General features: G+C 41.9%; 1 protein-coding gene across 1 annotated transcript in view; it reads left to right on the top strand.

The window, feature by feature from the left end:
• LOC146664060 (corticotropin-releasing hormone receptor 1-like) overlaps positions 1–12,138 on the top strand; it is a 100,606-nt gene that overhangs the window by 39,006 nt on the left and 49,462 nt on the right. Inside the window, exon 5 of the mRNA XM_085417073.1 lies at positions 6,570–6,655. Coding sequence (XP_085273199.1) covers positions 6,570–6,655 — 86 coding nt within the window. The remainder of the gene's footprint in view (positions 1–6,569; positions 6,656–12,138) is intronic.

Genomic DNA, 12,138 nt, shown 5'->3' with positions numbered 1-12,138 from the left:
CCTCAGGCAACCCAATCCGATTTTATCTCTTCCCCTCCCTGGACATTTATGATTATTAAAACATGCATTTAGGATTATCAGCCTCCATCTCAGGTGTCCGCATGCACACTGACGGGAACGCGTTTGATGTTTGTTATTTCTGTTTGCCTTCATCTTTCATCTTTTTAGCTTATCTTGAGGATGGAGCTGATAGAGGGGGTGAAAAATAAAGCTTATGCTTATGTGCTTAAGACTGCAGTTCCTCTAATGGCCACTTGAGGCTTGCTGTGAAAGCAGGTTAGTGGCTTGTAATCACATGGGTGAGGGTCAAATTGAGAGGTGTGCCTACCTGTAGTTTTCTTTATCCCTGCTCTGCTAAAAGTGGGATTTAGTATTTTAGTAGTAAAATCTAGTGTAGCAGAGCAAAGGAAAATGAATGAGCTCAAATAACTAAATATTAAATAAATACGATGTGATTTGTTTCATAAGTTCCAGTAAGAAAGATTAAATAAGATGTACTTTATCACAAAAGCTCCTCTGGAGCTTCAATTAAATAGGATAGTTCAATAAAATATAATATATGACAGCACAGAATATCTGAATAAGATAAGAAAAATAAACTTGGCCAGCTGTATCCTGCTGTGTATAAGCAGATGTTATATGATGATGCTATCGTGGCTGCTTTTCAGCCTAAAGCGAGAATAAAGGTGGAATTTGGCATGTGAAGCTAAAAAGCATCATCAGCTTAAATTCAACCCCTTAAACTAACCTAACAGTGTGCATGGATGCCGCATGTTGCTTTGCACCAGTCTAACATAAGTGACCAGTCATAACACTTCAAACTAACCCGCTCCGTAATCTGCAGAGGTGTTAATGGAGCTGAAGGCTTGACGGGTCACCCTGCTAACTTTAAACCTGAACAAAAAGCTGAGTTGTACAAGAATCGCCTGGTGTGCAGATGTTACGAGGGGCCTGTGTATTTACAGGGGTCCTGACCTCTGTAAACACTGTCTTGATGCCTTCATAGGCTCAGTCACTAGTTTCAGGTCATATTGAATAAGTCATGAAGTCCATTTGGGAACTTATCGTCATTATTAGTCTGAAACGAAGGAGACCTCCATGTCCAATGAGCATGCAGCGTCCAATAAAAGTGTTTGCCTCTGGGCTTTGTAACGGGAGCTCACCAACCAAAAAATTATGCCACGGGGGCTACGTCCATCTTTTACGCCGTTAATGATTTCCGTTAATGTCTGCCTTTGGGTGTCTACTAGTCCTCCTTCACCTTTGATCACCTGACTGGATCTCTGCTCTGTGTTTTTGACATCGATGCTTTTTCGAGCATTTGTGTGTGATTTTAGTGGAAAGATTTAGAGGAAAGAAGAAAAGTTCCATTGTTTATGGATGTTGACAGCTTTCTGACATTCAGTCTGAACAACAAAAAGTCCACTGTCACTGAAAAAGGTGTCCAATGACCCTTGGAAGCGACCCGCTCCGAGATCGGGGTCAGACCTGTCCATAAAAGTCTGGAAAATGTTTTGAAATGGGAAAAGTGACACGTGCATACGTGACTTCACTGCCAATTATCGCCCGACGGAAAGTCTGACCTGAAGATTGAGCTGCGGTCCCTAACAGCGCCCTAACGTGATTACGTGGCAGGCGGCATATCTAACTTCATTTCAACCATGATAATCATCAAATTAACTGAACCACAAGCGTACATTTCAACGTTTGATTCACACACTCGCAGCAAGCTCCTGCAGCTCCCCTGCAGGTAGCCCCGCATGTCAAACACCCACTCTAAAAAGAGTCTCCCTTCAACTTGAAATGGCCTCGTTTGAGGTCTTTCAGTTCCACGATGTCCCACTTGACGGATTTAATTTCCGTCATCTTTAGAGATAATAAATGTGAAATGACAAATGTGAAATTTGTTCCAGATTTACCGTGTCCTGTGCTGTGACACGGCGGGCCTGAGTGGAAAAATGTAATTTTACTCATCATTTGTCAGTGCCTCCATATCAACACCCCCTCCACTTTGTATTATCCAGCAATGTGGAGAAATCATTATTTGGGACTCGCTTTTGATTTTTACCCTCAAGTGACCAAGACTGAGTGACAGTCTTTGTGTTTCTCATTTCTGGATTGTTTCCTTCATCTGTGACAGATACTCTAAATTAATCTGATGCACTTATTTTGTTTCTGTTTTACTTCCATTCATCCAGTTACATCCACTTCAGGATTATGGGGGTCTGGGGCTTTACCCCAGCAGTCATAGAGCAAGAGGGATTCACACCCAGCATCTTCATGCTGTGAGGCAGCAGTGCTACCCACTACACCACCACGCTGCCCTTATTTCCCCTTTGTTTGTGTCCCTGAACACTTTTATTTATCTCACACTGACTTGTGTCTGTGCAAAATCAACACATTCCCCCTTTAAAGGGGTGAAAACGTCTGAATTTGGATTCTGGCATCAGTTTGATGCTCACTCCAGAGAAACGCGTTCAAGTCTTGCACATCGAACATGTTTACACTTCATTGTTATTATTTTTTAACATGTTATTGTGTATTTTGTGTTCTTTCTGGGTACCCAAAAGCACACAGCATCATCAAGGACCACAGCCACCCAGCACACCAGCTGTTCTCCTTGTTACCATCTGGCAGACGTTACAGGAGTCTGTGTTTTTACCACCTAGCCGTACGACACCTCAACCACAATATTTAAACACACACACTACGCTCCACAGGATGCACGCAGACGCTGTCCTACAGTTTCACAGATACATACTACGCTCTGCACTGGTCACGTCATTTTTATTAGTATTTAAATAGAAATAACAACCCTTACTCCGTGCAGTCCTGCACTAACTGACACTCAAACTTTGTGCTGTTCAGTTTGTACTGCTGCTCACTCCTGACACTTTATCTCATTTAAGATTTCTTTTTCTGTTTATACAAGTGTGCACATGTATTTATACTTAGTCTGTTAACATTTTTTACTATATTTTTTGCTGTGTTTTATAAATATTGTGGGGTTTTTTTACTATTTTTACTGTACTATACTGCTGAGTGACTGTCTTCTGCTCGTCAAATACATTTCATTGCAATGTTGACGCTGTGCTAACTTGCATATGACAAATAAAACTGAACTGAAACTGCTTCTAAAGTGTTAGCCCTGCAATTGGTTGGTGTCCTGTCCAGGGTGGACCCCACCTTTTGCCCTACGACAGCTGGGGCAGTCTTCAGCCCCGCAGCAGTTAAGAAATTGGACGGATGGATTAATAATTGTCATTAAAACCAGCTTTCATGTGTTCATATGCCATCTTGTCCTGGCTGATGAGTTTGGACACCATATATCTGCTGCAGACACAAAACATGCTTCTTGTTTAACTACTTTACTTTCAGAGTCGTGCTTTTGCAAAAAACGTGACAGCTGGTGTCCTTGAACACAAACAAACATTTTTTCATAACTGTCTCACATTTTCTTCTATGAGACTCAGCTGTGCAGTGTGCTCGTGTCAGTTCAACATCGAAATGTAGACGAGCCGAACCTCTGACAGTCATTACAGTCGGGCTCTCTGTGTGGGCTCTCAGTCGTCCCGGTCATGTTAGTCTGGAGTGGTTGAGTCAAAGGCAGCTTCTCAATCCGCCTTTATTGGCCTGAGCTGAAGAACTTCTGAATAAAAAGTGAAACATGTTCAAGAACCTAAAAGTTTCAATGCCTTTTAGTATTTAGTATTTAATATTTAGTATTTATTTATTTATTGTCATTGTCAAGAACAATGAAATTGCGTTTGGGGCTTCCATACAACCCAAAAAAAAGAAGAAAATAATAAATACCCCTTAAAACCCAAGTGTACATATTTAACCCAGTGTGACTCCAATGCAATAAGACAATCCTTAGCAATAATGTTCGTAGAAATTCAGACAAAGACCTGAGAAACATGACAAAATACAACAATGCAACCCATTCAATATTATTGTACTGTGAGATATGATATCAGATATGATAGTTATCTATTTAAGAAAGAGGGGGGGGGGGCAGGGGGGGGAAGAGAATAAAGATATGATGCACCAATGCAGACCAGTTCATTGCTATTAAGAAGTTGGATATGGTTATTGTCCGTGAGAGGGGGGCAGAGAGTTCAGGAGCCTCACAGCCTGTGGATACAGGCTGTTGGCCAGTCTGGATGTTCTGGCCTGTATAGACCTGTACCTTCTCCCTGAGGGCAGCAGATGGAAAAGGTGGCGCGCAGGGTGATGTTGGTCCCGCAGGATACTGTGCACCCTCCTCAGACAGCGAGTGGGGAAGATATTACTGATCTCTGGCAGACTTGTTCCAATAATTCTGCCAGCTTCTTTCACCACCCGCTGGAGTGCTTGCTGATCGGCCTTGGTGCAGCTGGGGAACCACACTAGAAATCCATACGTCAGAACGCTGCTGATGGCACAGTTGTAGAAGTTCAACATCAGAGATCTGGGAATGTGTGCGCTCCGCAGTCTCCTCAGGTAGTAGAGGCGCTGTTGGGCCTTCCGTACAACTGAGGTGATATGGTTGCCCCAGGACAGGTCCTCGGTCACAGTTACCCCCGAGGACCTGTCCTGGGGCAACCATATCACCTTTGAAGGTGTTACCAGTGAGCGGATCCTGAAGTGAGACCCAAAAGAGAGTGATTTCCTTTCAAATGGCTTTATTGTGCAGACTGAGCAACATGGGAGGATAACTCTGAGAGAGAAGGAAGGAGAGTCAGTCCTGACAGAATCGGACGCTGAGCTGTTCATGAAATGTTTCAGGAGGTGATAGTGAGACTTGGTCAGGATGTTTATTTGGGGAGAGTGAGCCAAATGTGAGAGACCGGGACTCCACCTGCAGATGGAGCTCAGATGAATCCAGCTCGAGAGATTTAGAGAGATGTTAAAGCACAACAGATGACCAGTGCAGGACCATGACAAACAGAAGTCTGGCTGCTGTTGACTCAACCATCTTAGTCCATAATCAGCGGCTCTCTCTGTTTCTAAATCCAAACATCTCGTTGTGGATGTGTAATTGTTCGTGTCCAGGAGCAGCTGGATTTAAGCAGGAGGCAGAGATGATTCAGCAACACGATAAAACAAACCGAACATTTCTGAAGTGGCACGTAGCCGATAGGACTGCACAGTTTGTGCTTTCAGCTAAACCTGTAAACTTAAACAGATCAAACTTTATTCACTTTATTTAATGATCTCAGACTGCTGTCACCTGCACCTTCGCACTCCTTTGGCCTGAACACCTTGGGGAGCAGATGGGTCGCTCATTAAATTCTTCAGTTTTTCTTACGCATCGCTTCAGAGATAATTGTCTAAATTATTATTTACTGAGCTTGTCATATTATTGCAGATTTTTATTCCCACCGCAAAGAAAAAACAACCACTTAAATATCCTCGACCTCCGTGTGTGTGTGTGTGCAATTCTTGAGTATTTATGACTATATCCACTTTGACCTTTGACCTATTTTAATCTGAAATCGTTTTGAGTGAAAAGTATGATCCTCATTATGTATTTTTTTTTTTAAATTTGTTATCTCTGACCCATTTAATTTTACATATGTGTGAATAGTATCATTATTATTTACTCCATAATCCTCAATTTTGCAAACATTAGACCAAAGGAAAGCTATTTTATTTTGTATATTATTAATAGTCACTTTATTTTAGGCCACATGGATGCTTCGTATATTTTATACCATAACACATAGACTGTTGACATGTCTGTGCTGACATTGCATCAGGAGTTCTCCACATGCAGCCCGTTTGACTTTGAGAGCAGTGGGAGACGGCGAGCACCTGCACCCTTCAGTGCCTTTCTCGTGACTGTAGGATGGGCTAATTGGCTTGGGATACACAAGTCCGCAGGGCTCTGCAGGACACATATCAAAGACAGATCCACATAGGAGACAGGAAACAGGGAAGGAACTGGAAAGTACTTTATTTTCTGAATATCTGCCAGAGTAGAACAGGCTGTGGAATTCGATGATTGGCTAACCGTGGTAGACCCTTCTCAATAAACTGAGAAGCTCCCTAGAGCCCAGCTGCTGCTGCTGCTGCTGCTGGCCCATCTTCCACCGAGTTTGAATCTGCTCGTTACAACTTACCCCCCGGGGAGTGGTTTGTGTCTATTTTTTCTGCATGAATCCGTATTTCAATAAGTGATTTTCCAGAAGCTGCATCTCCGTTTTTACCTATTTTAAAGTTTTAAATAGTAATAAAACTGTAATTCAGGAGTACAGTTCTGTCCTCAGCTCCAGCGTCTGAAACAACAGCGTACGTCATTTGCGGCTAAATCGTGGGCCTCAATTTAAAGAATAATGACAGTGCTTAGGCAGAAGGGTGGTAGACTGTTCCAACAGCAAACGTGTGAAAAATCACAGCTTGTGAGACTTTCTCTAATGATATCTCTCCCTATTAGTCTCAAAGCAGAAAAAGGTCACAGTGCCACTACGAATCGAGCACAAATTCCCATCTAGGGACACGAGGCCAAAAAGGAAAAGGCAAAAGAAATGTGATAAATCAAACAGTCTCCTCATCTGGTTTTTCTTCTTCTCTTGCTCTCTTTACAGATAATGTTTATAGGCGATGTCTTGCAAATGGGACGTGGGCGTTGAAGGGGAACTACTCCATGTGTAAGGCCATCCTTCACGAGGAGGTAAGAGTCAGCTGTCTGCACGTGTCTTGATTAATGTGGCCTTTAGGGAGGATCCTAAAAGTGTGGAGCCTACTGCATGGTAATCAGAAACACACAAAGGCAAGGTTAGTGGTGGAAGACGCCGCTTTGCTCGAGGCTTACTGGAATATTTATAGTAAATATGACTTCGGGGTTTGTTTGCCTGCAGACAAAAGAGCGAAACATCACTGAAAATACGGCAGATTGCCCGAGAGCATCTCTTTAAGGAATCTACTTGTTTTGATTTTTGCACTGCAGCGTGCTTTTAATGTCACCTTGCCCCAAGTTATTGAGGCGTCGCTGGTTTCAAATGTAGGTGGAAGCTTTAAATCAGCTTATCGACCTGCAGCTTTTTCTCTTCTGAAACACGGGTTTCATTTAAAAGAAAAGAAAACTTCCTCAAAAGAAACAACAGTGATTTTTCTAAACGGCATTGTCCTCCGGTGATGTGAGCGACTCGTGAAAGCCGAGAAGAAAACAGCCAGTCAGCACGCTGCTGTTATGGTCCTGCTGTGCTCTACATTTTAATCATTCACGTTTTTTTTCTTCCACTTTTTCTACTCATTTTTTTTTTTTGTTCGTATCCGATGCGTCCTCGTGCAGTGTTTCGAGTGTTGTAAGTGCTCTTTTTCCCCCCTAAGGACTGAATGGTCCTGATAAAAATGCAGAACATGCTGAACCAAATCGAGCAGGAACAAATACACATTTCAAGTATCATTTCAGGGGGTCAAGTACTGCACTAGACCCCCTGAAATTACAGATACACGCGAGGCAGACAAATGCACACTAGGTGACCATTGTCATTGTTGCTTTAAAACACCACCTGGAGCAAAGGTAGATGGTAAGATTCAGCTTTTAGTTCCAAAGTTGACAGAAGGTTGTGTTTGTTCGTTTGTGGGTTTCGCCGCTGTTTGGCTTCACGTGCTTTTATTTACTTCACATACCTATTTTTTGTGCCTTCACTTTATTTCCACGATACAGAGCGCAAAAGATGGATGTATCCACTGTCACGTTAACTTGATTTATAAGCCTTTGTCCTATTAAGCGATCAAGTCCATGAAGTAAATCAGGAAACCATTACTGACGTCATATAGAGAGGGAGCAGAGGATCGTTTTCCCACAGAAATCATTCTGCAGCCACACCAATGTTCCCCTGGTGGCCATTAAAAAGAAGGCACTTATTCATTAGCTTCACTTTTCAGACCTGAAAGACACATCTGCTTTCCATGTGAAAATCTAACACCCAGTCCGTTTAAATGTGATGGAGGGGATCGCAAACAAGCATTTATAATGTCTTATTGACTCTATTTGCATAATTGCGTGAGTCCTCTTCTGTTTCAGTGCACCATGAAAGTGGCTACTGCATTTATGCGCGTGCTCCTCTGTCTTCTCTGCCATTATCACATCTTTCTGAGAGAGGACGGGCGGAGCAGCAGGAGAGAAAAGCACTGATAGTCCTAACTAACCAGAAGCTAGTCTGGCTGAGAGCAGTCAACCTGATAACTGACAAAAAGTTGGAGTCTAAATCCTAATCCTGCATTATGGGATAAGACCGATGCTCTTTTAAAACACCAAAACAATGCCGGCTCTGCTCTCAGTGCTGTCATCTCACTCTTTCAATCCCAATCCCACTGCTACTACAGAAGATTTTAAACCTTAAATTGGCTTAAAATCTATGATTCTTCTTTTTTTTTTATCAGTGCCGTAGTGCTTAGAAATCATAACTCCATCACAATGAAATGTTAGGGAATAGTGTCAGCTGTGGATTAATATACATCTGCTGCTCTAGTGAGCGCTCAGAGCAGCCAGGAGGTGCCCACCTGATTTAGTTGGCTTGATTCGGTGGTTATTTGATTGTTTATTTTGCTCAATCTCACCCTAAGAGAACGGGTGAGGAGAATAGAATGAATTTAGAAACAGGCGACAAGTCACTTTTTCCTCCCGGTGTACAAAAGTTAAACCAAAATATCTTTAGAATATCTCTGAATTTGCAGTTATTTATTTATTAACCTTTATTTAACCGAGAAGTGAAACTCCTCAGAGTGAGTAAGATCTGTTTTGTGAGAGTGAGCCCAGATTTGAAGCATTAATCTTGCATGTTTTTTGATGATGTAGTAGAGAACTAATTTCTGAGGTATTTCTGGCTTTGCTTTCCTCAGACATCTGGAGAGGCTGATAGTAGAACCGCTGCTCCTTTGCATTTAAAAAAGCGAGGTAATTCAGACTTCTAATCACGATCCACCCGGCTGCCTTCAGTTGGAGGTTTACAGGCTTGTCTAGCTCACAGAAGACCCAGAGGTGGACCCTGAACATCTCACTGAGATTATATATGCAATCGTCCCTGTAAATGCCTCAGGATCACCCAGGAGGAGCTGGGAAGTGTTGCCAAGGAGGAGGGCGTCTAGACGGACTTGTTTAGCCTTGGAGGGATTTCTATAATGCCATTCTTACTCTGAAATAGGGGCTCCATTAACACATTCGCCTTACACGTGAAAGATCCCCAGTTTGAAACTGGGAGCAGACACAAACCCAGCTTCAGTGCATCACAAGCTCAGCTAATTGGGAGGTTTGCATCAGGAAGGGCGTTTGGTGTCAAACCTGTGCTAAGTCAGCATGTAGATCCATCTGCTGTGGTGACCACTCGGGAAATAAGGGAGCAGCAAAAAGTACCGTCTCCATTCTTCCTCTTAAATACACCCGCCTGTTTTTCTATCCAGGGAAACGACTTTTAATGAGCAGAGCGCCATAAGATTATCATCACTGAAAGAATCAAAGACGTCGGCAACAGTTCAGGGGAGTGAAAAAGTCTGTACTGAAATATTGAGCTGGGAAAATTAGCAGCAGGTACAATAATTGGAAATATTGATTCAGTGTTGATTGAAAGGCGCTTTCTCAACATCAAAGTTGTGCCTGCTTTGACCCCGAGGCAACCTTTCCGACCTCAAGTCAATGCCGAGAGCAGAGCTGTTTGCCGAACACGATGTGTGTGAACGATTCAAATGAAAACGAAACAGTTTTAGTTTGTTGAAATTTAAAATATTACCCCACTCTCTGCAGGTTGTCAGCGCCACATGAAACAGAGACACGCTTACTTTGCCGCTGCATCACCTCTTATTTTAATGTACCCTTTTTAGCATTTGGAAACGTTTGCAGAGTGAATCTTAAGCTGTTGTGACTGACATAGGCTCTGTCTTATTTTTGGAATATGTGCAGAATGTGATTTAGTAAATAAGTAAGACCATGCCTGGAAAAGAAACATGAGCAATATTACCGTTGGATTTATAAAACATTTTGTTCTAACCGCCATGCATAAGCTTGTGCAATCTGCATAACATCCCTACTTCTGTATATAAGGAAATAGTTGAAGCCCAGGTGACGTAGAGAAAAATGTGAGGATGTTGTAAGAGAGAAGCCTGCACCTCTAAAGCACGAAAGTCCAACTGAAGAAACTGAAATGATTGTGTCCAAAGAGGAAATCAGAGAAAGTTGAGCTGTTTTTTAAGATGTTAAAACATTTAAGAGAAGGTCAGATAAATATTCTTTAAATGGAAATGTTAAAGCCAACACCTTTCCATTTTGGGAATTAAAGTATCCGAGAAAACCAAATTAATGACCAAAAGACAATAATAATTGTTGCACACTTCCAGGCGTGCATGAGTTCAGAATTGTTCTCTTTACTTGCTCATTTGCAACTGCAAATACAAAACACAAGCACTTCAGTTTAGTGTAGCTGCACTCTGCAGGCTATCTGTGCAGTAAAACACACAGGACCCCAAAGCCGCCCGATTCAGTGCCTGCGTGAGCACCACCAGTGGGAATCATCATTGACCAGAATATTCTAGCTGGATTGCCAGTGAGCACAGTATGTGTCAAAATAGTAATAAAGAACTGAATGCATAACGTAACAATGATAAGAAGGCCAAACACATGAAATTATGGAGGGAGGGAGGCAATATCTATTACAATACTTTCATCTTGTCCACCCATTACATGAGTTTCACATAATTCTAATAATAAATAGTAGTATTCATTTTAAAGACTTGTTTAAATTCACTAAAACAGCCAGGTCTTCATTTGTTCATACGCAGGCACCTCTAAATCTGTAAGTTAGTAAATGAGGCTCATTGTGTGGATGGCGGCTTACGTATGAACCAAATTCAAATTCAAATTCAAATTCAAATTTTATTTGTCACGTACACAGTCATACACAGTACGATATGTAGTGAAATGCTTGGACAACTGCTCGTGACCTAAAGAAAACAAAAAAGGAAAAGGCTATGAATAAGATAGGAAATAAATATGAAAAATTAAAAAGGGTAAATTTAACTAAGAAGGAATAAAATATAAATTAAGGTTAAAAATGAAATAACTGTACAACACAAATTAGAATGAAGGGTAAATTTAACTGGGAAGGAATAAGATAAAATATATAAATTAAAGTTGAAAATAAAATAACTGTACAACAAAATACACAATACACAATATAGAACTATATAAGAATGTATGAAGAAATCTAAATATAAATAAATATATACACAATAACAGCAGCTGTACAAGTATTAACCGGAAATGAAGAATATAGTGACCAGTGTTGTGCAAAAAAACAATGTGTGCAAAACCAATGTCCAGAAAGTCCAGTGTGTGTGTAAGAACCATATGTGTGGGTCAGTACTGTGTGGTGGTGTGATTGAGAGACCGTATCGCCTGCGGGAAGAAGCTCCTCCTCAGTCTCTCTGTGTTGGTCTTCAGGGAGCGGAATCGATTTCCTGACCTCAGCAGAGAGAACAGTCTGTTGTTGGGATGGCTGAGGTCCTTCATGATCTTCCTGGCCTTGGTCCAGCACCGCCTGCTGTAGATTGAGTGCAGGTCAGGGAGCTCGGAGTGGATGGTGCGCTCAGCTGACCGCACAACCCTCTGTAGAGCTCGTCTGTCCTGCATGGTGCTGTTCCCGAACCAGGTTAAGATGTTTCCCGCCAGGATGCTCTCTATGGTGCACGAGTAAAAGTTCCTGAGCACCTTGGAGGGCAGTTGGAAGTCTCTCAAGCGTCTGAGGTGGTAGAGACGCTGTCGGGCCTTTTTCACCACGGTGTTGATGTGACAGGACCATGACAGGTCCTGCGTGATGTGAACTCCGAGGTATTTGAACCAGTACAGCCTCTCACGTCCTCGGCACCAATCTGATACTTATTCCAATAAGCAGGACAAAAATGCAGCTTTCAGTCTAAAAGTCCCAGACTGGACTCGGTGTCACCGGGAAGCGTTGAGATTTGAAAAATCTACCTCTCGGATTAATATTCACCTGTGAACATTTCTCAACTACCTTAAGTTTTGCTTTTAAAAGTATTAATTGTAATAATTATAATTAATATATGTTCATTCTTAATTAATACAGCCTCACAAAATCCCCATTTTCTTGGTTGCCATGAATGAAGACCCTCAAACAAAATATCCGTCTTATTAAAATA

This window comes from Rhamphochromis longiceps, linkage group LG8 (genome assembly GCF_057381845.1).
Source record: "Rhamphochromis longiceps isolate RC_006_pf linkage group LG8, R_longiceps_female_GT1.1, whole genome shotgun sequence".
Classification (NCBI taxonomy): domain Eukaryota; kingdom Metazoa; phylum Chordata; class Actinopteri; order Cichliformes; family Cichlidae; genus Rhamphochromis; species Rhamphochromis longiceps.
Note: the sequence above shows the minus strand (reverse complement) of the source record. Positions and strands in the feature narration are given on the sequence as shown.